Consider the following 27,422-nt stretch of genomic DNA (forward strand, 5'->3'; position numbering starts at 1 on the left):
ATTTATTTTTTATTATTTGGACTTTTTATTTTATTTAATGAGCTTCCTTATTGAACTATTAAATAATTACTTAAAACACAGCTATTTAAAGTGATGACATTTTTGTTTTGAATGCAATCTTTTTACTGATTAAATAAGATTTAATTTCGTAACAAAACTTTATGTCCTGAAAAGGATCAGACAGCAGTCACTTGCTCGGGCTTGTTCCCTTGCACGTCCGTGATTGGTCCGTTAAAACCCAGGGGGCGGGACTTAGTTCTGAGTGGCAGCTCAAATAGCCAATTGAGATTGAGAATTTCCTCCGTCGTCGCTGAACAGCCAATGAGCGCTGGGGATGTTTGTGCTGGGGTTTCGTTTTATGCCTCCTTATTTACCTTATCTGTCCTTTTCCCCGTCGCCTTTCGCCAAGGGTAGGGGGTGTGCATAGGCAAAATTTTCCTATGCTTAAAACTCTCTGGCCATCTTTCATAATTATACTTTTTGTGATTTAAACTTTTTTTTTTCATTCGCTTTTTAAAAAGCGCGTGGTTATTTTTTTTTGCACTGCCATTATTTCACAGATTTTAAAACCCCCTTAACTATTCAAGGTAAGTAAACCAACCTGTTTATATAATATTAACTAACCATATTAGATGTGTAGAAGGTGGGATTTTAACTCATTGAGCATTGTGCTGACATAATGACACTATAATGACACTATAAACAGATGGAAATAAGATTTGTAGCCACCATTAGCATCTGCAGCTAGTGTCGCAACTCCTTTTGGTACTTTTTCTGCAGGACGTATATTGTGTCAATAACAAATGTCGGTAGTACTGTCTATTAATGCATAATATGCAGTTGTTAATGGTATGAAGCGTGCTTGCTGATAGGAGACGGGGACATGTCCAGACATGACGCAGCTCCTGCCCTAATAAAGCCTGTTTTATGGTTCCGCGTTAAATCGACGCAAAGCCTACGCCGTAGGGTACGCGCATACGGTGCGCGTTGTCGCCGTACCATACGGCGTAGGCTTTGCGTTGGTGTAACGCGGGACCATAAATCAGCCTTAACAAGGCCCAGTCCTCTGTAAGCTGCTCACACTTTTACCCATATCTTTTTTTTTAAACCGTGGATATGCCGTATGTTAAGTGATTTGCATTAACATAACGACTTTATAATATAAATGCTGGCAAAATATAGCGTGACAAATCCTAGTTAATGTGTCCGAGCAGTCAATCATTGGCCAGTGCTGTGGAGTCCAGTTCAATAGCAGCTGTTGTTACAGGATCAGCACCAATATGGAGGCAGGGCCTTCCTTGGCTCTCCCAGCTCACCACTAATACCTTTTAAGACCGAATTGTATTGTAATTATTAATTGTTGTTCATGCATAATCAAAATAATTAATGTTTATGAGAGCAGCATTCATACCGGAGTAGTATTTCAAAATCATAATTATTCCAAGGGGGATAAAATGTTGTGGGACTTTACAGAACATTATAGAAAGCATGATCTGCTGGTCAAATTAAAGGGGACCTATTATGGCATCTAATACCTATTTTAAACAGGCCTTGAATGTCTTAAAAACAAGCTTTTGATTGTTTCTGCTAAATAAATTAGAAATTCAGCCTCTGAGCCATGTCTTTATCTTCCCATTCTCTAACCTCATTCTCTATACGGGATTCTGAGTGGGCGGGGCTATGATAATGAGGCACTGGTTGCGTCCGAAATCGCATACTTCCACCCTAATGAGTATGCAAAATGAGTGTGCGAGATTTTTTAGTGCATCCGAAACATTAGTACGTACTCAATAGTATGCGCTATCCATACTCATTACGGAGAAATTTATTAGTGTGGATTGATGGACACTAGCCGAGCAGAAACTTCCCACAATGCAATGCAGCGGCGTTTGGTTGCTAAGTGATACGTATATGTCATAAGTATAATATTAAGTCTAATAATATTATTATATAATATTAATATTATAATATTCATATTTAATAATATTATATAATGTTATCTTGTTTGGGCCAGAATAAACGGGAAAGAGTGGAGCGATGCTGCTACTGCTGCTGTGACACGTCACTTCCTCCCTACGGCAGGAAGTGACGTGTGCGCTCTTAATAGTACGTCCAAATTAATGCATACTACTCATATTTACTCAAAAGTGTGCCAAATTTAAGTATACTTTTTAGTACAGGATTTTGGACGCACCGACTATGCTGATTGGCTGCCTGAATGACGCGATACACCGCTACGAAAAAATGTTGGAAGCTCCGGCCAGCGGAGTTAGTTGTTCTTGTTCTGGCCAGAGTTAGTTGTGGGCGTGGTTTCACACATCGGAGGCCAACCGATGCAAATTGCATTTTGGTTACGTAATGACAGGAGCAGAAGCCACTTCAGACTGGATGGCTCATCCGGGCGGCTGTACAGACACTGCAGAATTTGGTTGCTTTACTTCTCTGAGTTGGCAGGCTGAGGGGAGACCACTTTATATATGTTAAAGCAAGAAAAAACGTGTTTTTCATAATGGGTCCCCTTTAAAGAACAGACCATCCTCGGGACCCCCTGTCCTGCGTGTTTTAGATGATTCCCTGCTTCACACTGTGATACAAGGAGCTGTGTCATCAACAGAGTTGTGCAGACCTTGATGACAAGCTGGTGAAGACCATTAATTAGATTGCGATGTGTTGATGCAAGGAGACATCTAAAACATGCAGGACTGCGGCCCTTGAGGACTGGAGTCCGAGACCCCTGATCTAAAACATGCAGGACAGGGTGGGCTCGAGGACCAGGGTTGGGAAACTCTAAATTAGTGTATTCCTACTTTTGGTTGACATGACCTGTATGATTCTGATCTCTGTTCGTATTTTCTCAGATGATTGACACAGTAACAGGACCCGGAGCTCAGCCCTTCACAGTTCAGCTGAAGGCCCTGACGGACCTGGAGGGTCGCTATCAACCAAAACTCAGCGGCTTGAGGCTCATCGAGAGCGCCCAGGACAACGGGCTAAGGATGACCACCAGACTGAGAGAGCTGGAGGTGAAGGACCTGCTCTCTCTCTCTAGGTTCTTCGGTTTCAGCTCAGAGACCTTTTCACTAGCCATCAGTTTGTTGGATCGATTTCTCTCCGTCATGAAGGTTGGTAAATCCATAGAGCCATCAAAGCACACCGTGTTTACTGTCTGATTAAAGCCTTAAAGTTATACACTTCATTTTTATTTATTTTTTTTAATCTCCAACAGATTCAGCCAAAGCACTTGTCCTGCGTTGGCCTTTGCTGCTTCTACATTGCTGTGAAGTCGTCAGAGGAAGAGAAAAACGTACCTCTGGCAAGTGACCTAATACGCATCAGTCAGAATCGCTTCACAGTGTCTGACATGATACGAATGGAGAAGATCGTCATGGAGAAGCTCCATTGGAAGGTGAAGGCCCCCACAGCCCTCCACTTTCTTCGCCTGTTTCATGGGCACATCCAGGAGCAGCTTGACACCGAGAGGCAAGTACACATGGTCACATGACCTTTGGGGCTAAAATTATGTATAATCTACTGAAGTGTCATGTTATGTTTCACTTGAAAAACGACATGAGCCAAAAATATTTTTGTGCCGATGGGGACAACCTCCATTTGAAGTCTTAACTTACAGATGTGTGACACTGATGAGAAATAAAACACCCAGTGTCAAACATTTATATTATTATTGTATTTTTCTTTAATGTCTGCATATGTACTGTATAATTATTTATTTTTTTAAGGCTCTAGATTGACTGAAATGAGCCAAGCCCTTTCTTCTATATGTATACTTAAAATGTTATCTTTTCCCCCTTTTTATAGCCGAAAGATTCTGACTATTGAGAGACTGGAGGCTAAGCTGAAAGCCTGTCACTGCTCATTTGTCTTCTCCAAAATAAAGGTAGGCCAAAAAGAACTGTTTTACAGATACTTCCGGCTGAATTATTCATTATGTCAAAAAGCATTGATGATATGGGTGTCAAAAATCATAGAGCTTCCATGTTACATAATACGTTTTAATTGAGTCTAAATCCAGGAGGCAGGTTTGCAATTACTGAGTTTAATCGATGGGGTGAAGTTCCAGATATGCTGGGAACTTGGTCTGATACACTTATCGTCATAATTGTGAACTCAACTTGCTTGCAAAAAAAATATTTCTGACTTCTCCGTTCTGAGAACAAGGGATGTGTCTGACACGTGTTTCATCTCATTTATATAATTTATATCTAAGCACATACCAGAACAGATTAAGGAGTAGTTTTTTTGACAGCGGAATCCTGACTGAAAGTTGGCACAGATTAAATTAACGTCCCCAGCACACCGAACTGACATTAATCAGTGATGGTAAAAGACACCCTACTGCACTTTCTGACATAATTTTGACAGAATAAAAAAAATTAACACAGCAAAGATGATTTCCAACTGGGAGAAATGCGGAGAGGTACACCCGTCCAAAAATTGCCCTGTAAGGGGGTGGGGGCAAGCAGTGTTTCTTTTTTTCATTAAAGGAAACTGAAAACCACAGTTTGACCCTGTTTTTGTTGCGCCCATTTTCTGAAATAGACTAAATTACCTGAAGGAAGTAGTTTTAATTTTAAGCTGTCAGAATCTTTCTTTGAAGACTGTATTTGCTGCACTTTTTTGTTACCAAGCATGCTTAGTAATTTCTCATTTCTCTACAGCCATCTCTGTTTGCTATGGCTCTGATCGCTTTTGAAGCCCAGGATCAACATGACCCTGAGCATAACGACAAAATATTTGATGCCCTGAATACCCTGCAGCAGCAACTGAATGTAAGTTCCAATCTTAAATATTTCCTGTAAAAATCACATATTGCACAATGAAGAATATGACTTTATATTATCAATGTAATATTGACTTGATCATTTCTAAACAGTCATGTATTGCTACAAGTATCTAATTTCTATTTTTCTGCAGATAAAGGATGGGGACCTGGTGTGTGTGAGGGAGCTGGTTGGGAAATGTCTGGCTGAATATGCCAGTACTAGGTGTTCAAAGCCTAACCGCCAGAGACTTCGCTGGATCATCTCGGGGAGAACTGCACGTCAGCTGAAGCACAGCTACTACAAGATCACGCATCTTCCCACCATACCCGAGACATCTTATTAAAACTGGAGTTTATAAATGGATGGCCTTACATGCAAGATTACACCTGTCCCCATCATTACACCTTTGCTATGACGAGACTGTCATTATTGGGTGACATCCTTGCATTATGGTCTTCCATTTATGCCTCCAATATTTTCCTTACAGATCTTCATTAATGATGATGGATTTCTTTAAGGAAAAGCCCCAAAAATTGCTTGCAAAACATCTGTCAGAATATTAAGCATACTGTTCAATCCCACTTGTCAGAAAGGTCAATCTACTGCCATCCTGCCAAGTTTTACTTTCTTGGTTGGGCTGCTTGCACAGGTGTACAGTAATGTTAGTTTAAATTTGTACCGGGCTTTTTTGGCATTTCCTGGTATGGGTTGCTGTTTTAAGCTAATAAGTATAGAACCACCTAGGTCCTCAGTCCACCATGTGGAAGAGGAGGGAGAAGGATTTTGTGAACAGCAAAAATGGAACCAAGTAATCGGGCCCAAAGTCCTTAACTCCCACCCTAGGTCGCTAAACTGTCCTGAATGCACACTCCTACCCAAGGTGATTTTCTTTTGGTTTTTTTTCGTTTTGTTTTTCCCCATGGCGGGGAAGATCTGGTTTGGACCAGCTAAGTGAGGCAAGTGACAGTTGTTGTCATGTGCCTCACCATCCTGCTTGAGCTGATATAGTCGTAGCAGATGCAGATGAGTTGTTTTTTCTGATTCTAAAGTTTGTGGACACCAAGCCGCAGTAGTTGGTTTCAGTCAATATGCAGTGAACACCGTGATGTGGCTGATGCAGTGGAAATGTGGGTTAGAATTTGTTTTTCATTTTCTTTACCAGTTTCCCTGTGTAGTTTTTGTTAGTGACAAAAATGAAAAAGTGTTCAAGTTAGAAATGATCACAGGAATACACCATCTGGTAAAACAATGTGCTTGTACCTTTCAATAAAACTTTATTGAAAAGCTATAACTGTGTACATTCTTATAAAAAGTCAGCACATATCACAGGCTTCTTACAAGCTGAAATAGCAGATCTTATTTCATAAGACGTAAAACCAGGCTTAAATAAACAAAGCAAGTCGTGACAATCTGGAGAACGAGGCTAATATAAGAAGTCCTGTTCAAGACATCCATGGTGACGATGCCACTGTGTCTTCATCACTTAAAACAGAATGGTAAATGGCTTACAGTTGTATTCCTACAGCCCCAAAGCGCTTTACACTCCAGTCGTTCACCCACACACACATTCATACACCGGTTGTCGGCGGAGCTGCCATACAACGGCGCTGGCCTGACAACCGAGAACAGCTGGGGATTCAGTGTCTTGCCCAAGGACACTTTGGTGGACACAGGAGGAGCTAGGGCTCGAACCCCTGACCTTCAGGTTAATGGGCTCCACCCACTGAGCCGCCTACCCCAGGAAGACTTGATTATTTCAGGGTACATTTACAAGTTGGGAGAGATGGGCACAAGTAATACGTCCATCGTGCACCAGGTTTTGACCTCGCAGCAAATGTCACTTTTGTAAACTGGAAAAGTCCGGACCACCTCCAGCAAAATTCCCAGAGATCTCTGCACCACTGAAGTCAAATCCGGGATTCTAGTGAAAGAAGTAAAATCATGGTTAGCAGGATTCCCACATCATGTAGACTTGCATATATTTTTTTTCATTAATTTATGCATTCACAAATTGTTTCATCGGTAAGAGAGTTCAATGTGAAGTGGAATAAAAACACTTCTTCTCTCAAAACATCCAAAAATAATGCCAGCTCTAGAGGAATTTAAATTTAGATCAGGCCTCATAGAAGGACACTTCAGAATAGTCGAGTGTTTTGTTCTGAGCTATTCTTGGGTGTTTTAGTTCATAGTCCCGTTAGATGATGATGGATTATATCCGTTAAAATATAATTCGACTGAATCCAGACTTTCTTACACTGGGTTGCACATTTGTCTCCTGAATGAACCTACATAGACTCAAGACACCCTGTACCAGATGCAGCAAAGCAGCTCCAGAACATAACCAAACCTCGTCTTCTTTTCTTTGAAGACTTCATTTTTGCGTCTATGAACACAGAGATACGTCTCGCCATAAAGCTCCAGTTTTGTCTTATCTGTCCAAATGTCATATTCCCAGTAGCCTTGTGGTTTGTCAACATGCATTTTTACAAATTCCACTCAGTTTTTTATGATTTGACTTCAACAACGGAATCCTCCTCAGTCATCCACTTTGACTGAAACAGAGATGGATGGTGTGAACTGTATCTTGATTTCACCTTGAATATCTTTGGAAGTCATTCTGGGCTCTTCTGTTATTGAATATCATTAAAGTCCTTCTATTATGAATAAATGGAATGACTGATTGAAAGATTGAAGACACATGTGATGCTAATTACAGGACACACTTTGGTCAAATTATTTTCAATCTTTTTTTAGGAGTACCAACTCATTTGTCCAGGCAAATTTCATTAGCTAGTTTTTTTTTCTTTTTAATGTTTCTATTGAACCACAATTCAAAACAATGTCTGATTAGTCATTGTTTAGTAAATTATCAATACTTTTCAAGTTATTTAAGAGAAAACAAACTGCATTTTAGTAGTGTCTTGTAATTGTGCCGAAAATACAAAAAAAAACTATCGGCAACAATGGGGTCATGATCATGGTTAGGAGGAAGAGTCGAGTCGTATTATTTAATATGTAATGTAACTTAACATTTTAATGGATTAGTCGGATCAGAGATTTCAAGATTTTAAGCACTCGTTGGTTGAGACGACTTGTTGATCCCTTCAGTGTACAATGCAGGACAGCTGAGTTGGAGCAATGATGAAAGAGCTGTCATCTTTCCCCTGAAACGGCCCGAGGTCATGCAGAGTACACCGGGCAATATGTAGATTGACTGAGAACTACACCGACAGGTGTGTAAAAAAACAGCAGTGACAGGCAGCATTTGCTTCAGGTGGCGCTAAACCGAACTAACCTCTCGTTGGAACCTCTCCAGAGTGAGCTTCCTCTGCATCTGGTCCTGGACCCAGGCATTGGCACAGTACTCCCCCTCCAGCAGGGAAGACCAGCAGCTCCCTGCTTCTCTGTTGGTCTTCATCAGAATGATCCGAATGAGAGATTTATCCTCTGAAGACAATCCGTCAGAAAAAAGGACAAACCAAGACAGACATCAGGTTGATTTATTTATGTTTGAGTTATTTATTTTTGTGTCCATTTATTTTTTTTTCCAGGTGATGCGAGAGAAATCCAGGTGCTGTGCAGCTTACCCAGCGTCCATGTAGCTTCATCAGACACAGTTGTGGCAAACAACTTTCCCTGTCAGAATGCAAAAAGAAACATTAACATAATTCATGTAGCAGTCAAGTCTGTAATTACGTTTTTGGTGGCTATACATGAGGGATTGTTATGAAATGAGATCCAACTTTACACAAAGAAAAAAAGCCACAAACAGATCTAGTTGGAGAGGTGAGTCTGCAGCCGGCCTTTTCCAAGCCTGCATGAATATGCTTGAATATGCGCTACAGTACGCGTCCTGTATTGAGCTGAAAAGGGACGCACTTTGTCCTTGATTACTGTGAGAGTCAAAAAATAGTCATAAAATGCCAATGGAAATGGCATTGAGCTGTTGAGTTCACAAGTATTTTTTTCTGTTTTACTACAACTGTAGCCTACAGTCATGGACTTTGAGGCACAAATATGTTTTCTACAGACTTTCTGTACAAGAAGCCAAACGTAGTCCAGATGAAGTGTACCCAGTACTCGAGTTGTAAAAAAAAAAATATCAGGGGGGATGGTGGATTTTATCATATGGGGACAGATAATTTGTGCTGATTACAAATGATATAATATATTACAAATAATAGCAGTGACCAAGACACCTGCAGAAATACTGCAGGAATGACATAGCAGCAGTTAAATGCAGCTTTCTGTAAGCTTTAAATATCCACTGGGATTACATCAAATACATCAAAACACAACAATAAAAAACTGTTTTCTGAACTTATCAATATGACTCTGTCCTTCACAGGATAAGTAAAATGGATCACTGCAAAAACTCAAAATCTTAACAAGAATATTTGTCTTTTTTCTAGTTAAAATGTCTCATTTTAGTAAAAAAAAAATCTCATTACACTTAAAACAAGAACAACACTGGAAAAAAACAACAATTTTCACCTGTTTCAAGTAGATTTTCACTTAAAATAAGTAGAAAAATCTGCATGTGGAACAAGATTTTATTGCTTGTAATGAGAAGATAAATCTTGTCCCATTGGCAAATTTTTCTACTTATTTCAAGTGAAAATTGACTTGAAACAGGTGAAAATGGTCAAATAACAAGTTATTTTTCTGGTAATTACTCTTGTTTTAAGTGTAATGAGATTTTTTGACTAAAAATGAGACATTTTAACTAGAAATAAGACAAATATTCCTGGTAAGATTTTGAGTTTTTGCAGTGTAGATGCATATTTTTGAATGCCATGATCACATGGAAAACAAATTATTATCCAGCAATTCACTTTAATACAAAATAACAAAATAAACTGAATAAAATCCTTCTTAAACAGAAACCTGCTTAACTTAAAATTGTATAAATTAATATAAAAAAATAGAAAGAAAGCAGAACATCCATTCTGTAATAGTGCACACAGGTGAAAATGGTCAAATAAGTTATTTTTCTGGTGTTATTTTTCTGGTGATGACTCTAAATGTTGAAATAGCAGTAAAACCACATTCATTGATAAAATGAAATAAGGGATGGAAAGGAGGGATGGCAGTTTTACAAGGGGGATGCCATCCCCCCTCATCCCCTCATACCTGCCATCTGAAACAGGATACATCATCTTTCAAGTGATCCAAGCTTACCTTGAATATTTCCTTCCCTCTGACGTGCAGCTCCACGTCCCTGGCCCCCAGCTGACAGCGCACCTCCCTGGCCGAGGTCCCCGGGGGGACGGAGACCTCGATGGAGACCTCGTCCATGGTCTGGGACCAGCAGCCCCACGGGGTGCTGCAGGGCACCACGCCGCTGCGCTCCTCGAAGTGCACCGACATGCTTATGTGCTGATATTAAAGTCAAATCAAGTATGACTATAAACACACACTAGAACCACTAGACTGTGTTTATTGCTCTTTTACACCTCACTGTTGTGTGTTTTAGCCATGGATGTATTATATAATATTAGCCCAAAGTTACTTCCACTTCTTCTTCTTCGTTGCCTCCAGGTCTGGATGCCGTCGTGACTGCAGCGCCCCCTGCTGGCCAGTCGGACAACTACAACTACAACAGGTCACTTTTTTTTGTCAAGAGATTAGTTAATGCACTGATCTCCAACCCCCGGGCCGCGGCCCGGTACCGGGCCGTGGGTCATTTGGTACCGGGCCGCACAGAAAGAAAAAATAATTTCATTTCATTTATTCATATATTCTTTATTTCATTCAAAAAATAAAACAATTCAATACAAATACAAATGTTCTTAAATTGTGAATGAAAAGGGAGCAGAAAGAAGAAGAATCTTATCTGATCTGCCCCTTTTTCCAAGAAATAACTTCACAAATAACATACATTTCTGTAGCATCCCCGACTGATGATGGTTGACTCTCAAACCGATGGTTCACAATGTTTTTATTCCTTGGATGTACAGTAAATACACTGCAAACACACTGTAAGAGCTATAAAGGAATAAAATAAAATAAAATAGAGTTAGTCTTTCTACATTCATATAACTTTCATTTAACTTAAATACAAACCGACTACTGCTGGCTCAGTCATAAAGCTACCGTTAACCACTATACATGAAAATAACCATGGCAACCTAAACCAAGCTGTACATAAATACGGCATAAAATTTGCAAAGAAAACAAATCCTTTTGTGCTTTTTGTGTCAGTTAGGCACACTTTAGCATTCCCGACACTCTTTTAATAATAATGGCTTGGTTTTATATAGCGCCCTTCAAGGCACCCAGAGCGCTTTACAGAGACCATTATTCATTCATACACACTCTCACCGGTGGTGGTAAGCTACATTGTAGCCACAGCTGCCCTGCAGACTGAAGGAAGCGTGGCTGCCATATTGCGCCAAACGGCCCCTCCGACCACCACCAATCATTCATACACATTCACACGGGGCAAGGTGGGTAAGGTGTCTTGCCCAAGGACACTACAACACCAACTGGGACAGAGCAGGATTTGAACCGCCAACCTTCCGATCATTGGATGACCCGCTCTACCACCTGAGCTACTGCTCTTGCAGACACACTTTCTACTGCTGTTTAACTTTAACCGTTAAAGACCGAAGCGCCGGATGTTGACGAGGTCTCGGCGAGACGCCTTCAAAATAAAAGCACTAAATATCGGTCTCCTTAAAGGGGACCTATTATGAAAAACACGTTTTTTCTTGCTTTAACATATATAAAGTGGTCTCCCCTCAGCCTGCCAACTCAGAGAAGGAGGAAAGCAAGCAAATTCTGCAGTGTCTGTACAGCCGCCCGGATGAGCCATCCAGTGTGATGTGGCTTCTACGAGCCGTTCAGATTCTGCTCCCTTTCGTCACGTAACCAAAATGCAAACCACGCCCACAACTATAAAACCGTGTAACTGCATGTGAGCGTCCGACTATCTCGTAGCACTGCGTGACATCGGACGCTCTCTGTCCATCTCCCTCCAGCCAGCTGCCATTTTATTGAGGTTTTTGTAGTGAAATAAGGAGGTATCATAGAGATAACTTCTCATTTCAACTAACTGGATCAGTCGTTCCTCATCCATGACCGTTTCCTACAGCGCTTTCAACCGGCTTTCAACGCCAGCGCCAGGAAGAAAATAGAAGCAGGGCGTCTGACAAATGTTCAACTCAAAACGCACGTCGCTGCGTCGCTGCGCCGCTGCGTCGCTGCGTCGCTGCGTCGGCCAGTTAGGACAGTTAGGACAGTTAGGACAGTTCAATAGAAAATAAAGCAAATGGATGGATGGAATTGATTTTGTTGCTGACGCTCGCTCGCATCGCATGCAGTTATGACACGGTTTAAAGGCAGATTTATGGTTCCGCGTTACACCAATGCAGAGCCTACGGCGTAGTAGGGTGTGCGTCGCAGCGTACCCTACGGCGTAGGCTCTGCGTCGATTTAACGCGGAACCATAATTTAGGCTTTACTGCGCCAGCCGGAGCTTCCGCCATTTTTCCGTAGCGGTGTATCGCGTCATTCAGGCAGCCAATCAGCACAGTGCCTCATTATCATAGCCTCGCCCACTCAGAATCCCGCATAGAGAAGGAGGTTAGAGAATGAGAGGATAAAGACATGGTTTTAGAGGCAGAATTTCTCATTTATTTAGCAAAAACAATCAAAAGCTTGTTTTTAAGACATTCAAGGCCTGTTTAAAATAGGGATTAGATGCCCTAATAGGTCCCCTTTGATATATAACAAATAAAATAAAAGCCTGGCTTTAAATAACGTTAATGAGAAAACAAACATAAAAACACATTTATAGAAATACTCATATTAAAGGTAATTTACAATTTCCATTATTTAATTTTTTCGAAAATTCTTCTTCTTCTTCTTTATCTACATTATTTTACCTATTTTCTTATAATTTTATTTCATTTTATTTGTTATTTACTGTTCAATTATGTCTTGCCGCTTTTAATGTTGATGTAAAGCACTTTGAATTACCTTGTGTTGAATTGTGCTATACAAATAAACTTGCCTTGCCTAACGTAACATGACCAGAATAGAAACTCATTGGATCCGTGGTTTGTCTAAAAGCAGAGTGGATTTACTAATCTGTTAATTGGATTACCTTTCCTGCTTCAGTGACTCCTGTATCTTCATGCAGTCACTGTTACGACTCTTATTTGATTTTTGTGTCTAGTCATTTATACATGAATTGCTCACAGATCTAACTAGAAAACTGATAATTGCTGCCAAGAATGGCTGGTATCTTTTTCAGTTTGGTTGTTTTTATCTGCTGGACTTGGTGAGTCTTCATTCTGTATTACTTCCAACACGTTCAAGAATACAATGACCCTTTTTCTTAATGATGATTTTTATTTTTTATAGTTCTGCTAACGCACAGGGAAGTGAGAAGGTTAACTCAGACAATATAACTCGCATTTTGGATAGACTTTTGGATGGTTATGACAATAGACTACGACCTGGTTCTGGAGGTAATTCAGACTTTATATGCAGTAATATAGCCTTGCACAAAGATAAACTTATCTGCATGTTCATTACTATTCCAGGTGGTATTACTGAGGTGAAAACAGACATCTTTGTCACCAGCTTTGGACCTGTTTCAGATATGGAGATGGTGAGATACTCTTCCATAAGATGTGTATATGTTGATGACTGTGAGACATGACAGTGACAAAAGGACCAACCTTATGAGCAATCTGCCATGAGATCATCTAATGAGCTTTAATCTGCCTGATTATACCCATAACTCTATTATCGATAGCCTCTAAATCAATATGACAGCATGTCAGACAGCGAGAAAAGCTGCATAGATTGATTCATGATTATGTGGGTTGAGAGGCATCCATCATCACTCATCTCTCCTCACATTTCCACTGAGATGGTTCTCCTGTATAACACACGTATAATTTAAAGCAATAATTTAACATGTCAGGATAGTAAAATAATTTTCTCTTCTACAAATTTGCCGTCTTTGTGTGTCAGGAATACACCATGGACATGTTCTTCCGGCAAATGTGGGTCGATGAGAGGCTGAAATTCGAGGGCCCCACTGAAATCCTGCGTCTGAATAACCGCATGGTGGACAAAATCTGGATACCAGATACTTTCTTCAGAAACTCTAGGAAGTCGATTTCCCATAATATGACGACACCCAACCAGCTTTTTCGCATTATGCAGAATGGGACTGTGCTCTACACTATGAGGTGTTGTTTATTTAGTTCATATCAAGTTCACTGACATTTTTAATTTTTTTTCTGACTTCTGTGGGTTTTTTTCTGCTTTTAGACTAACAATCAGTGCAGAATGTCCAATGAGGCTGCTGGATTTCCCTATGGATGGCCACGCCTGCCCTCTCAGGTTTGGAAGCTGTAAGTACAGCAGATTTATTCAAAAACAGACTAAATACTAACATCCTCTGGGAATTACTGTGACTAAATCTTGTGTATGTTTTAACATTTTGCTGAATGTACTTCTGTCTTAGATGCATACACCAATAGCGAAATTATTTTCACTTGGAGGAAGGGGCTGACGGCTTCTGTTGACTGTCCCAAAGAGTCGATAAGTCTTCTGGAGTACGATCTTGTGGAACAAACTTTGTCCAGTGAGATACTGAAATCCAACACAGGTAATTCTCACCACCAGCTAAAGAAATGACTCTTCTTTTGAGGATGCAATTATAGTCATAACCTCACTAAGAAGTTTAATTAGAAATTCTCACAAGCTGATGAATTTTTGAGTTAGGGGCCAAGTGAGGATCATCAAACTCTACTTATGTGAATGACTTTTCCCGAAACAGTACTGCATAAAAACAGATAGCCTACTTATTTGAGCAGTCACCTACGGTGCTTAAGTGGTCAGGCCTCATGAGTACAGTGTACCTTAAACAAGAACTCCGGGGTTAAAAGTGGACGCATGGACAGAGAGCATCAAAAGCGTGACGGGATTCCCTGCTTTGAACCCAGTACATTTGAAAAATGAAGAAAAGGATGAAGGATCCAGAATGATAGATGTGAAACATTTAAAAAGACGTAGCAGGATAAAACATGTTTGTATGTGTGTGTGCGTGTGTGTGTGTGTGTGCCTGATGCAGCATGTTTTCAGTCTGTGCACGTTTGCATGTGTTTAGAAAAGCATCAGGAACCGTGGCACTGATTGCTGTCCTCCATCCTACACCTCCCTTCATTCCTCTTCTTGATTTTATTCCAGTTCCTAAGATCTGCTGCACCTCTACCTCCCTCTTTTTGTCCCTCTATCTTCCCTCCTCTGTTCTTGACTGGTATGTGTTAGCGGGCTGCTCCAGTCCTGATAGCATCAGTATATCTACATGTTTCTGTCAGCAGCTATTCTATTTCAAGGGCAGACAAGAGCATCCAGTCTGCGTTGTCCTCTTCTGTCCCTTGAGGTTGCTTTCTTCACACATACTGTTTATCTTGCAGGTCACTACTCTGTGCAGGTTGTCCATTTCCACCTCCAGAGGAAACTTGGTTACTACCTAATACAAACCTATATCCCTCTTATAATGGTTGTGGTATTGTCACAAGTCTCATTTTGGATCAACAAAGAATCCGTTCCTGCACGGACAGTTGCTGGTTCGCCCCTCTTCCTGTCTTTTTTGCATCATTAGACAATTAAAGTGTGCTAATCAATGTGATATTACAACACCCATGCATCTGTGTTTCAGGAATCACCACAGTGCTGACCATGACCACGTTGAGCATCAGCGCCCGGCAGTCTTTGCCCAAAGTCGCCTATGCCACAGCCATGGACTGGTTCATTGCTGTGTGCTTTGCCTTTGTGGCATCCGCCCTCATTGAATTTGCTGCAGTAAACTACTTTGCCACCTTAGAGGCTAACCGCCTGAAGAAACAGAGAGCCAGACAAGAAAAACTAGAGATGCTGGCCACCGTTACTGAAGATGATGATATAATTTCGGTAAGCAGTTGAGTTCATGGTCACAAAGGCAGGCTGATATAACTGAGACATGAATGCAGCAGATGTCCAATGCTGTGATTATTTAATTTGTCAGGATTCCAAGAATAATAATTTTGAAGCTTAAATTTAAACCAACAAAAATGTGCATTTAATATGTGCTTCAGTTCAAATGTATGTTTTATCACTTCCGTTCAATGCAAGGGAACAGTACACGTTCAGTCTAGTTGAACATAGACAGTTAGTGGAAGTGCTGAATGGCAGTCACCAGCTGAAACAGATAGAAACAGTAGTCTGTTGGTTAGTTAAAACAAATCAATGGTAATCTTTTTATGGAGCTTTTATATACAGGAAATGATGAAAGAACTGCAAGCCCAGGATGTGTCCCCCAGACAATCTCAGTCCAACCTTCCTTAAACACACAACACAAACGTTAAAAAAGAAAAGAAAAGCATTTTGGTCAAGATTCTTAGGGTAATTGAAACAAACTATGCACTTTGTCTTGCCATCTAATATGACTGAAGCAAGAAGTGCAGACTTAGACTGGACTAACGCATTGTTTATATGTGTGTAAAGCATAGTAAAATGTTCAAGAGCTCATCTCAAACACAGATTTCCTTAAAAAATACATGTTTTTAAAGATGTAACATTCTGTGTAAACGAGTCACCATAAACTGTACGTCTTTACAGCCAGACATTCAGGTTGACAGGGCAGCTGTCTCTTAACTTATTTACTGTCATCTTCTCCACTATTCAAAGGTATTTGCGTGGCTCATTGTGCTGAAAGGAGTTTCTTCATTTACTTATGTTCATGATAAAGAAAGACCTGACAGCTTTAGATTCAGAAAGTATTGAAAAAACCCAGCAACAATCAAATAAAACAAGCCACAGATTGGTATTTTTCACTAGACGGCTGACCTCCTTCATTCCTCACATTAAGGGCAAACCACACGTTAGATAGTAATGTGTGCTGTTCCAGTGCTCTCAATTCAAATTATAAGCTCTATGCTTATACAATAAGCCACCGCAGCATCCTCCTGGGATGTGTCTCACGTGTGGAGCTCATGGTTAGATGTTTTAAAAATAACTTCAGTGTGAGAACAGAGTGGAACACCAGAACTTCTCCCGGTGTAATCTCCAGACCATCCAGAGGGCTTCTAGACATACAGTATTGTTGTATATTTTTGGAAACCTGCTGGATATATATATATAAAACCCTCCTCCTCCATATTGTCTTTGCGTATCTCTTGCCTTTCTCTTTAACCCAATCCCCTTTGTCTTTTCCTCCACATCATCTCCCTCCCACCAGATGAACAGCAACGCTCGGGAAGGCCTGAAGAGAAGAAACCACTCGGTGTGCTGCAGCGAGCCAGGAGATACACCGTCCATGGCAATTTTCCTCCAGCAGGGTTCAGCTTTTCCTGAGATCCCTCAGCTGGCTGGAACCAGCATCATCGACATCTATGCCCGTGTCCTCTTCCCCCTGTTGTTTGCCCTCTTCAACCTAATCTATTGGTACATCTACCTGGCCAAGGACACCATGGAGAGGGCCAGGTAAACATCTAACTTATGTCTGTGTATATACACATAGACATTCCTCCGAATATATCTGTCATATGATGTAGGGGTAAGTTGAAAAGTGGAAATATTCAATACATTTTTAATCATCAAATCTCATTATTCATTAAAAGAAATAGAGAAAACAATATTATCCATTAAACATTATCTATCATTGCTTTAATTACATCCACAAATGAATGAGAACATTATTGAGCCACCATTGAGCATTGACATCAACATCCAGATGTTTTAGGAGATCACTGTGACCTTTCTCTTCAACAGAAGAAGAGAAACTGGAAAGTGGGATGAATGGTTAGTTGTAGTCTTAAAATAGACAAATACTGACTATATCAACCGACTTAGCTGCTCTGCGACTGCTGGACATTTTGGTTTAGTCTCACTGGTTTTGTCTCAAATCTCGTTAAAGCAAAACAACTGTATCTCCTGACAAACACAAACAGTTTTAAAATGTTTACGAGCCGATCCGAAGGGGTTTTCCTTGACTGGGAAAACGTATTTAGATAAAATGAAAAGAGAGAAAACACTTTGTTCTCTTTTCTTTCAAACCTCCTTTACCAGGTTGACAACCTTTAACCTTTTAACTGTCCGGCGTTGCAGCAGCAGATCTTAAAAACCTTCGATAACAAGTAGTGGAAAGGGGATCCAGTAATCTACCAGTGAAAAAGAATAACCCGGCAATGGAGAAAGGGTGTATTTGTATCTCAAAGAGCCACAATTCTGTCTCATGATAGCTTCAGTAGAACAATAACTATCCACAGCTTTTGTCAAAGACTTTTATCTAGGCAGTAAAGACATCAATAATTTGTAATGCTGAAACAGCCCCAGGAGTTGTGGGCGAAACCAAAGAAAAAAAAAATAAGAAGAGAGTAGTGTTAGGTGGCGTGTTGCTGCATTGAAGCAGCACTGTAGCTTTGTTATCATCACAGAGCTTGGGAGTTCAGTTAATTTCAGAAGAAAATAATGCATCAAGCTCTCTCTCATTCTTCACATGAGGTTTACCTGCTGGCTGGCAACCCACCTTGCCATCCCCCTCGCTCCATCTTTTTAATAACAGTACTACTTCTCCATGGGGAATAAGACCAACCACAACTTACTTTGTACGCCAACTACATGAAGTGACTACTTATAAGTGAGCAAGCAAAGAGCATAAAGCTCCATGGAAGGAAAATGAGAGATAGAGAGCAAAAAGACTGCAAGAGAGAGAGAGGGAGAGATCTGTTATGTAACACTGAACAGTGAAAATCTGCTCATCATGCTTCTCATGTTCTTGTCAAAGAATTTTTGTTTATAACTTGCAGAATAATAAGCGCACAGAGCGTGAGAGTAGCTGTATCACATCTATCCTTTATTGTCTATATATCCTTTATATACTGTCTGTCAGTAGCTACTTTGGAGGCTGAGAGGACGGGGAGCACAGGAGCAGCGTTGGCTGTGCTGTGCTGCAGAGAAAGCATCTCTGAATGTTGGAAAGGAAAGGCTATGTTGTGCTCCCCTCACATATTTGCTCTGCTGTATTCTGGTCTTGCAGGGACATGGATCTTGAAAATTAAGAAGACCCAGAGACGGGTGCATGTACCCTGAGAGACCTTCAACACGCATCCATCCGTCCATCCAGTCAGCCAACCTCACCTTTCACTTTGCTCTCATCTGACGGAGGAAATGAATCAGAAACTCATTTATTCTCCAGCTGCACATCTATCTGTTTCACAGACTGTGACCACTGCTCACTTGTAGTCTCATCAGTAGCCGACGGGCAACCCTTCACGGGGGCCCTCGGCCACTTTTAAAACCCCGCCACGCACAGCAACAACTTCTCCGGTCGAGTCTGATTGCACACAAGCAGGATGCATGATGCTCAGACACACAATTAAAGACAAGCAAAAAAAAAAAAAACACATCAAAAAGACAAGGATGATATAATCTATGGCGGCTGTAACTGGTGGTGATGCAACAGTGAACCAACGCTTTCAGAAGCCTGCCCTCTACAGAATCCCAGCTCCCACTACAACAAGATCAAAGACAGTTTAGAGGAGGCTCACGTCCTCCTTGCAGCTTCAAAAATATGCTCAAACCTGGAAAAAAAAAAGAAAAAAAGGAGGGACTGTGTCTTCCCTACCACCTTTCTGTTCTGGTGCTCTGGTGCTCCCTTTGCAGTTCCTGCAGGTTCTTTGGAAACATTGCAGGAAGAGTTGGATAAGATACTCGGGGCTTTTCATGGGATTCGATTTCTCTTTTTGTGAGATTATGCATAATTATTGAGACAAGATGTTTGTATATGATGTATATACCTGCAGGATGGAGTGCTAACCTCTTTTTAGTATCTCATGTATTGAAAAACAAACCAACAAAAAATAGTAGGAACAAACCATGCTCTTAACTTAAATGATCATTTCAATACTACAGTGTTTGACCTTGTCAAAATATGTGGAGAAAAACCAATCCGCCATTTAATAAACACACAGACCAAGATAAAACTAAAAGTAATGTGTTTTTCTTCTTCACTCCTTGCATATATGTGTGTTTCTCCATTATTCACATTCACTTGTCCCTTTAATAATTTTCTCTGCAATGGAAACTGCTCATCCACCATCATCAGTCTCCACTCTTTGATCTTGGGCTGTCTGCACGCATGCGCCCCTCATTGGCTCCTCTGCACTGTTTGGAGTAAGTTGGATGTGCGCTCTCCTCACTCGCATCCAGAAGCCGCCTCGAAAACTATTGCGATGGGGAGGATCAGGAAAAACCACTTTGGGATTTTGACTTTTTCCTTACTCGTGACTTTCGTCTGGGCTCAAAGGTAAATCCCGTGTGCGTTTTATTCGTCATCATGCGTGCCGCTGTAGCCGCTGTATGAAAACTGGTGTGTGTGTGTGTGATGTTAATCATCTGTTGTGCCCTTCAACACCTTTTTTTTGTCTTTCTCCACAGCAGCAAGGATCTCAAAGATCCGAGCAATATGCCTCTGGTAAAAGAAACGGTGGACAGACTGATGAAAGGATACGACATTCGGTTGAGGCCAGATTTCGGAGGTAACGAGCGAATTGAAAACTGAATGTCATGTTTTCACGCCCTCCTGACGTGCGATACATGTTTAATGAATCGCAAAATCTGCTTTAATTTGCATAATCATCCCTTCACAGTCAACAGGCCTCGCCAATTAGGCTAAGAGAAATGATGTGCACATTCCACTTGATGAGAGGCTTTTTAACATGATCGATACCGCATCAATGTTTGATTAAGCTCCTCAAATTAACAGCATTTCAGCCTGTGCGGGTGTCTTAACGTGAAGAATCTTGCTCAGGCTGATGCACAAGTGTCCTGGACGTGCAGGGATTAGAGAGCAACCTGTGCCCATGCACGTCACGGGTTTGTTAAAATTACACGAGAGGAGAATGATGAATATGTCTCGTATTAACGCGTCCTCTCCTCCGCAGGTGCGCCGGTGGCGGTGGGAATGAACATAGACATCGCCAGCATAGACATGGTCTCTGAAGTCAATATGGTAGGTGGATCTTTTGCCGTCATTACACCGGCTTCTTAATAGAGACCGTTTTTTACCTGGCACGGCTTGGAATGGTTTACCTCCGAAATGTCACAGATCGGTGTGCGTGATGCATGCATGCGAGGCAGATTGTGTGAACATTTGATCGTCTTGTCTCACATACACATAAGAATACAACATCTCCGCCATCCCCTTCTCCTTCTCCGCATTTGCAGCTCTGGTTGTGTTGCTGCATTTGAATTCAAAGCGCACACTCACTGGCGCACTCGGACGCTCAGCGCCGGCTGCGCGCAGAAGAGTGTGTGTGTGTGTGTGTGTGTGTGTGTGTGTGTGTGTGTGTGTGTGTGTGTGTGTGTGTGTGTGTGTGTGTGTGTGTGTGTGTGTGTGTGTGTGTGTGTGTGTGTGTGTGTAGGCTATAGGCAGTAGCCTACTCGAGTTGAGGGGGGATGAGGGGGGATGGCATCCCCCGAAATAAAAACGGTCAAAATCATCCCCCTGTAAAACTGCCATCCCTCCTTTCCATCCCTTATGCCATTTCATCAATGCATGTGGTATTACTGCTATTTCAACATTTAGAGTCATCACCAGAAAAATAACACCAGAAAAATAACTTATTTGACAATTTTCACCTGTTTCAAGTAAATTTTCACTTGAAATAAGTAGGAAAATCTGCCAGTGGGACAAGATTTATCTTCTCATTACAAGCAAAAAAATCTTGTTCCACATGCAGATTTTTCTACTTATTTTAAGTGAAAATCTACTTGAAACAGGTGAAAATTGTTGTTTTTTCCAGTGATGAGTCTTGTTTTAAGTGTAATGACATTTTTTTTACTAAAATGAGACATTTTAACTAGAAATAAGACAAATATTCTTGTTAAGATTTTGAGTTTTTGCAGTGATCCACTTTACTTATCCTGTGAAGGACAGAGTCATATTGATAAGTTCAGAAAACTGTTTTTTATTGTTGTGTTTTGATGTATTTGATGTAAGCCCAGTGGATATTTAAAGCTTACAGAAGGCTGCATTTAACTGCTGCTATGTCATTCCTGCAGGTGTTTTGGTCAGTGCTATTATTTGTAATATATTATATTATTTGTAATCAGCACAAATGATCTGTCCCCATATGATAAAATCCACCATCCCCCCTGATTTTTTTTTACAACTCGAGTACTGGCTATGTATGTATGTGATGTTCCCTCAAGCATCCATGGTGTAATTTCGCTCACACGCAGACAAACACACACACATCATACCAACCCTCCTCCAAGACGACTCTCCGAAGAGAAAGAAATAAAAAAGATCAAAACTCTTTCTTTTTTCCAAACAGGAATCACCTAGCCCCTTTAACTCAACAACCAATCCCATCATCGCCGTTTACGTAAATGATCTTCCTCCTACAAATCGGGTGACGTAGGCAATTAATCATTTGGCTTAACAAATGTTAGATTCCATACAGACATAAATGAGAGATAGAGAGAGGGAGAGAAAGCGGGTGCATACAGATGAACTCCATGTGCGTGTTGGAGAGGACAGGTGGAAAAGTTCAGCAGCCCATGCAAGAGATCCATGAGATAGACAGACCGACAGACCGCAACCCGCACGAAACTGACAGCAGCTTCTAGTCCTTCAGCTCGGCCTTGAAGCGCCACAACCACCAATTGCAGGTGTAATATTTTTTGGATTTTTTTTAATGCATTCAGAAAATTATAAAAGGCAGTCTTGTACAAAGAATTGGGAGAGTGAGAACTGAGAAGAGATGTTTTCCAAAGCCGTCTCTCCATGGAGGACAAAATAGAGATGTTATATAAGAGCACGAAAAACAAGTTTGCCAGGAGAAGCTGAAGGAGATATGTTCTGTTGTTGTTTTTTTGTCATGAGAAAAAATATTTTAAAGCTTTTTTCATTTAGATTTTGAGGTTTGACCATGTGTCAACATTTCTGAATCAAATTTTATGAAGCTAAATACAGCATTTCATGTGAGTTTGCGTTGGGTGAGAAAAAAAGCACTGACTGGACTGACTTCTTTGATGCACACGATTTTTGTGATGGAGGATGCTGCCAGAATGGAAGTGCCTTGGGGTCCAGAGAGAGTTGAAATAGAGCCCTTCTCCTTGCTTTTTCTGTTCTTCTCTCTCTCTCTTTCTCTTTCTCTCTTTCTCATATCTCATCCTTCCCTCCCACCACTTTGACTGGATCCCTGGCTGTGACTCTGGGCTCAGGAGCCATGTAATCCACCTTTGCCTTGCTCAAAGGGGTTATCTCAGTGAAGAACTAGGCATCTAGGCAAGCATTCATCTGGAAGAAAAAAAAAAAACAACAACAAAAAAACCAGTACTTCATGCATCCGCTTGTGTCTGCAACAAAACACAAAACTGCACAAACAGTAAATGGCGCCTGACGTCATACAGCTCCCTGTGGCTATGAGAGAGCATTCATCTCTCTTATTTCTCAGAAAAGCTCTCCCTGCCAGATCCACGCTGGGATCATTCTGATAAAATACATTTAGACAAAATATGAATAAAATTAAATAAATAAATAAACCAAATCTACAATTCCTTGTGGGCTTCCACATGTTGTTTTTACCTTGTGAAAACCTCCCTACTACTTACATAACAGGGAGGAATCTCCTTCTTTCTTCATGTCCAACTCTCTTTTGGTGAAGGAAGATATAAGCAGTTGATGAGATTGATCCCAGAGAAATCAAGAAGTTCACCATGCACAGTGCTCACGAGGATGAAGCCGGTGACCTGTGCTCGGTGCATTGCTGCTTTGATCTTCCTCATCAGGGACAGCTGCTTTTAAGATTAAAGTGCTGAAGGGGAAAACAACCTGGGAAGGATGGGATGAAACTGGTGGGGGCACTGAAGAGAAGAGTTGGCAGAGAGGTGAAGGTCATTTTCCACCATTCCCTCTCATGTTATTGGTGTTCTGGTGGGAGCTGTGGAGAAGTTAGTGGAGATGATTGTCCTGCCACATAAGATCTGGAGTTTGTGCACGTAACCTTGTCAACAAAATTTGACTTTTTCTGATCAGTTGTCTCCAAATTCTTGCATCTTACATTTAACAAGTTCTGTAGATGATAATGCAACATTATATTTACAACCAGGTTTTAATTCATTTAGTGACCAGAAAAAATAAGAATCATTGTCCTTGTATTACCTTAAATACAAGACCCAAAATAAATGGTTGATTTGGACCATGTCTGATAGATATAGGTCTGAAAATAGGCAACTGCACTCACCTTGAGTCATTACTGTCATTGAAAAACCAGATGTGCACCATATTTAGATCAAACACGCTTTGAAATTTAGTCTTTCCCCACAATATCTCGAAGTGGATTTTTTTTGAGCCAGTTTGAGGCTATTTTTAAAATCATGCAACCTTCACACTGAAGGAAATCAAAGTCTTCAAATTGGATTACATGCCAATATTTTGGCATTGCCGCTTCTTTTATGCACATTTGTCCAAAACTCCTTCTATGTCTTAAAAAAATAATGTGTTGCGATACTTTAAATGATATCTGACTTTGACATTTTTTTTTTACTCAGATTTTTTCCCCCCTGCAATTTTGCCCAAGAAACATCAAAGAAAACGGGAAAAAACAACCTTTACAAGCTTCTAGCCTGTCATGACATAGTTATACTTTCATATTTATAATTTGGTTATGCAGAATCTGTAGGCAAGAGAAAAAATAACAGCATGTGGGGGTTTGAGTTTAATATGTAAGAAGTGCTATCAAAGAAAAGGCAGTCTTTATGATGAAAAGATGATCCCAGAAAAAAGGATGCTCCTTGGACATTTTCAATCACAGAAAGACACTCTATGAAAGCCTTTTTTTAAATGTTTTTTTTTTCTTTCTCATTTTTCTTTTTTCTTTCTCTGTGGTGAAATGCAGAGCGGTGCTGATCTCCTGGACTCTTTATTCAAATCGAAATGCTTTCTAAACGATGCACAAAGTCGAAAGATTATGACAGGATTTGAAACGTGCATGATTGTGTGTGTGTGTGTGTGTGTGTGTGTGTGTGTGTGTGTGTGTGTGTGTGTGTGTGTGTGTGTGTGTGTGTGTGTGTGTGTGTGTGTGTGTGTGTGTGTGTGTGTGTGTGTGTCTGGCATCATGGTGGTGAGCAGAACAGGTCTGCAGACAGCTGCTCGCTCCTCTAATTAAAAACAAAAAAATGCCTCTGGTGAAGAGTGAACCTTACGTTTTGGTTGAAGCTGACTGAAGCTTTTGTGGTATTTCTGTTCTCTGCTGACATGAAGGGCATCGTGGTTGTTGAAGATTTGTGTTGCCCCTCTTTCTGTGAAATGCTCGTGTAAGAGGCATTTGTGTGTGTGGGTTCTTGTGAGATCCACAACATTGGCCCGCTGAGGCTCAAAGGTCAGTCATGTTGTCGGGCAATAAAAATGTGCAGGTCAGTCGGCAGCGTGGCAACAGCCTTGCCTGCGTGACATTACAAATGTGCTATTCTGAGAGGGAAGTGTCCTTCGAGTCCGAGGTGTGACCACACATCCTCGCTGGGTGGGCTGTGCTGACTCACTGGGGTTAATGCAAAACACTACACAGATATGATATCATGATCGAGGCCGTCACTCAGCTGTGTGTCTCTGTCTGTCTGTCTTTCTGTATCTCACTCCTTCACGGATCTCCTTCACTCGGCAGATGAAGTTCATTTGCATAATGCTGTTTGTTTTTAGCTGGAATCACACATCCAGGTACCAGACCCCAGTTAGGGTGCATTGAAAAGTGTTCTGCAGGCAGCCAGTGCAACTGATTAAATATTAGTCCAGTCTGTTGTCTCACCAATGCATCAGCGCTGCATAATAATGTCCTCTGCATGCAGTCCATATGTTGAGCAAAGCTGCAATATGCACTGCGAGGCAAGGATAAGCTAAATGAGTATTTTCACTGAACGTCTTTTCTTCCTCCAGCTCGTTAATTACATGTAAAATACCTGAGGTTGGTTGTTGTTAAGAGGCACTGCCTGTACTATAATACTGTTCTCTGAATGTTAATTAGCTGGTCGTGAATTAAAAGATTTAAAAAAAACCCCAGCTGTGGTGGCTTCTGGGATGGAGGAATTAGTGGGGCGTGAGCATTTCTTTTATTAAGATCATTATCCTGACGAGCACGGCTTTCTCTCCGCGAGTAGAGGGATCTGAGCGTCAGATAGCGACAGCCGATGACCAGAGGGAGTGATACTCCGGCCTCGTTGTTACAGCACATCCGTGCGAAAGATGCAGCTCCTGTGAATTAGCAACCATTTTGATCTTGTTTGTCCAAAATGATCCTGTTCCATTTTATTTTCAGCTTGTGGAAAATAAGCTTGTGTTATTTTTACTCATTCGGTGTTGCCATGACAACACAGTCTCTTTTTCTTTTTTTGGAGGATCTGGGGAAGTCAAGGGAAAGCAAGTGGAGTGTAAGGGACTTTTTCTTTTGCAGAGTGACTTTTTCAAAGGTTTTAAACTCTTTCAATCAAAATGAAGGTCACTCAGTTTTTGAAGATGTCAGATAGGCCTAAAAACATCCTATGGCTTCTTGTATTTTATATAGCTGCTAAATAAATGTATATTTAGTCTAAAAAAGATCTAAAAGAAAACAGTTTTACTTTGTTCAGATCATAGCATAGGAACAGAGAAAGCAACAAATCTCCAAAATCGTAGAAGCTGTATCCTGAATATATTTGGAATAAATTATCTACTAATGAATGCATCCAGTGGTTTTCTGGAAAAACGTTTCTCAAAGCCACAAAGATGCTTTCTCTGTATAATTACGACCAATATAACACACATATGTAGTTTGTTCTGCTGCATGGACAAACAGAGTAAGACAAGTAACACAACAAGATTATGCAGTTTTTCCCATTTTCGTGGTGTAATGTCCCAAAAGCATTTAACATGTGTATTGTTCATTTGGTGGCTAATTTAAATGGCAATGTGTCATTTTCTAACTGATTTACTTTAAGCATTTGCATTTATATCAGACATCCATTTATGTTCATGCTTGTGATTAAAATTAAAAAAAAAATTGGATTCAAAATAACAAAACAGAATTCCTGCCTTTATTAGATGGTTTGTCATGTGCTGTCAAATATTAACAATTACCCCTGTAGAGTCCCACTGCAAAAGAAAGGTTACAGTAAGCTGTCATACTCTTCTTCTAAAGGAAGAAAAATAATAACAGAGGAAAAAAAGTTGTGTGTCTTGAAACAGGGTGTAAATTAGACAGCTCCATTAGAAGCCTTTTATGTGTTGATGAGTCCCTTAATGAGTCTGTCAGGCACTTTGTCCACTGAAGCTAAGTAGCTGAAAAATAACCCATTGGAAAGAGCATCACAAGGGCGTTCATGCTGTCACTTCCCTTGGGCCGAGGATGGCCAGAGACTCACTGAGAGTGTACTCAGTCCCCTTCTGACCCCTAATGTTTAACATGAATCTTGTTGTTAACCGCAAGAAAGAAGAGCACATAAACTGGGATTGACCAGTCAGCACACTGTGTACGATATGTGTGGGGATCACTGCAGACAAGCTCGTCTAACTGTCTCCCCATAGCACGCCAGACCTGCTTTTCCTGCTCATGAGTATTGATCTTATTCAGGATATGATGCTTTCTTTTTAAAAGA

The 27,422-nt window shown here is 40.7% G+C and overlaps 4 protein-coding genes across 5 annotated transcripts in view; 3 read left to right on the forward strand and 1 right to left on the reverse strand.

Moving 5' to 3' along the window:
- Positions 1-391: 391 nt before the first annotated feature.
- ccng1 (cyclin G1) lies at positions 392-6,072 on the forward strand. The gene is made up of 6 exons (XM_061725119.1): positions 392-587; positions 2,859-3,122; positions 3,227-3,480; positions 3,817-3,895; positions 4,677-4,787; positions 4,933-6,072. The coding sequence occupies exons 2-6, from the start codon at positions 2,859-2,861 to the stop codon at positions 5,122-5,124; spliced, it is 900 nt and encodes a 299-aa protein (XP_061581103.1). The 5' UTR covers positions 392-587; the 3' UTR covers positions 5,125-6,072.
- Positions 6,037-10,298, reverse strand: nudcd2 (NudC domain containing 2). Its single transcript, XM_061725120.1, has 4 exons — positions 9,963-10,298; positions 8,369-8,417; positions 8,077-8,228; positions 6,037-6,702 (listed from the first exon to the last, which is right to left on the reverse strand). The coding sequence occupies exons 1-4, from the start codon at positions 10,149-10,151 to the stop codon at positions 6,619-6,621; spliced, it is 474 nt and encodes a 157-aa protein (XP_061581104.1). The 5' UTR covers positions 10,152-10,298; the 3' UTR covers positions 6,037-6,618.
- Positions 10,299-12,931: 2,633 nt separating this feature from the next.
- On the forward strand, positions 12,932-19,750 carry gabra6a (gamma-aminobutyric acid type A receptor subunit alpha6a). Its single transcript, XM_061725109.1, has 10 exons — positions 12,932-13,068; positions 13,152-13,258; positions 13,334-13,401; positions 13,770-13,990; positions 14,073-14,155; positions 14,269-14,412; positions 15,224-15,376; positions 15,469-15,719; positions 17,026-17,270; positions 18,826-19,750. The coding sequence occupies exons 1-10, from the start codon at positions 13,022-13,024 to the stop codon at positions 18,845-18,847; spliced, it is 1,341 nt and encodes a 446-aa protein (XP_061581093.1). The 5' UTR covers positions 12,932-13,021; the 3' UTR covers positions 18,848-19,750.
- A 206-nt stretch (positions 19,751-19,956) lies between these two features.
- gabrb2a (gamma-aminobutyric acid type A receptor subunit beta2a) overlaps positions 19,957-27,422 on the forward strand; it is a 36,652-nt gene continuing 29,186 nt past the window's right edge. For both annotated transcript variants that reach the window (XM_061725108.1, XM_061725107.1), the window contains exons 1-3: positions 19,957-20,094; positions 20,226-20,326; positions 20,732-20,799. In XM_061725108.1, coding sequence (XP_061581092.1) covers positions 20,021-20,094; positions 20,226-20,326; positions 20,732-20,799 — 243 coding nt within the window. In that variant the 5' untranslated portion in view covers positions 19,957-20,020. The remainder of the gene's footprint in view (positions 20,095-20,225; positions 20,327-20,731; positions 20,800-27,422) is intronic.

Source organism: Cololabis saira, chromosome 7 (assembly GCF_033807715.1).
Source record: "Cololabis saira isolate AMF1-May2022 chromosome 7, fColSai1.1, whole genome shotgun sequence".
In the NCBI taxonomy this organism is placed as follows: domain Eukaryota; kingdom Metazoa; phylum Chordata; class Actinopteri; order Beloniformes; family Belonidae; genus Cololabis; species Cololabis saira.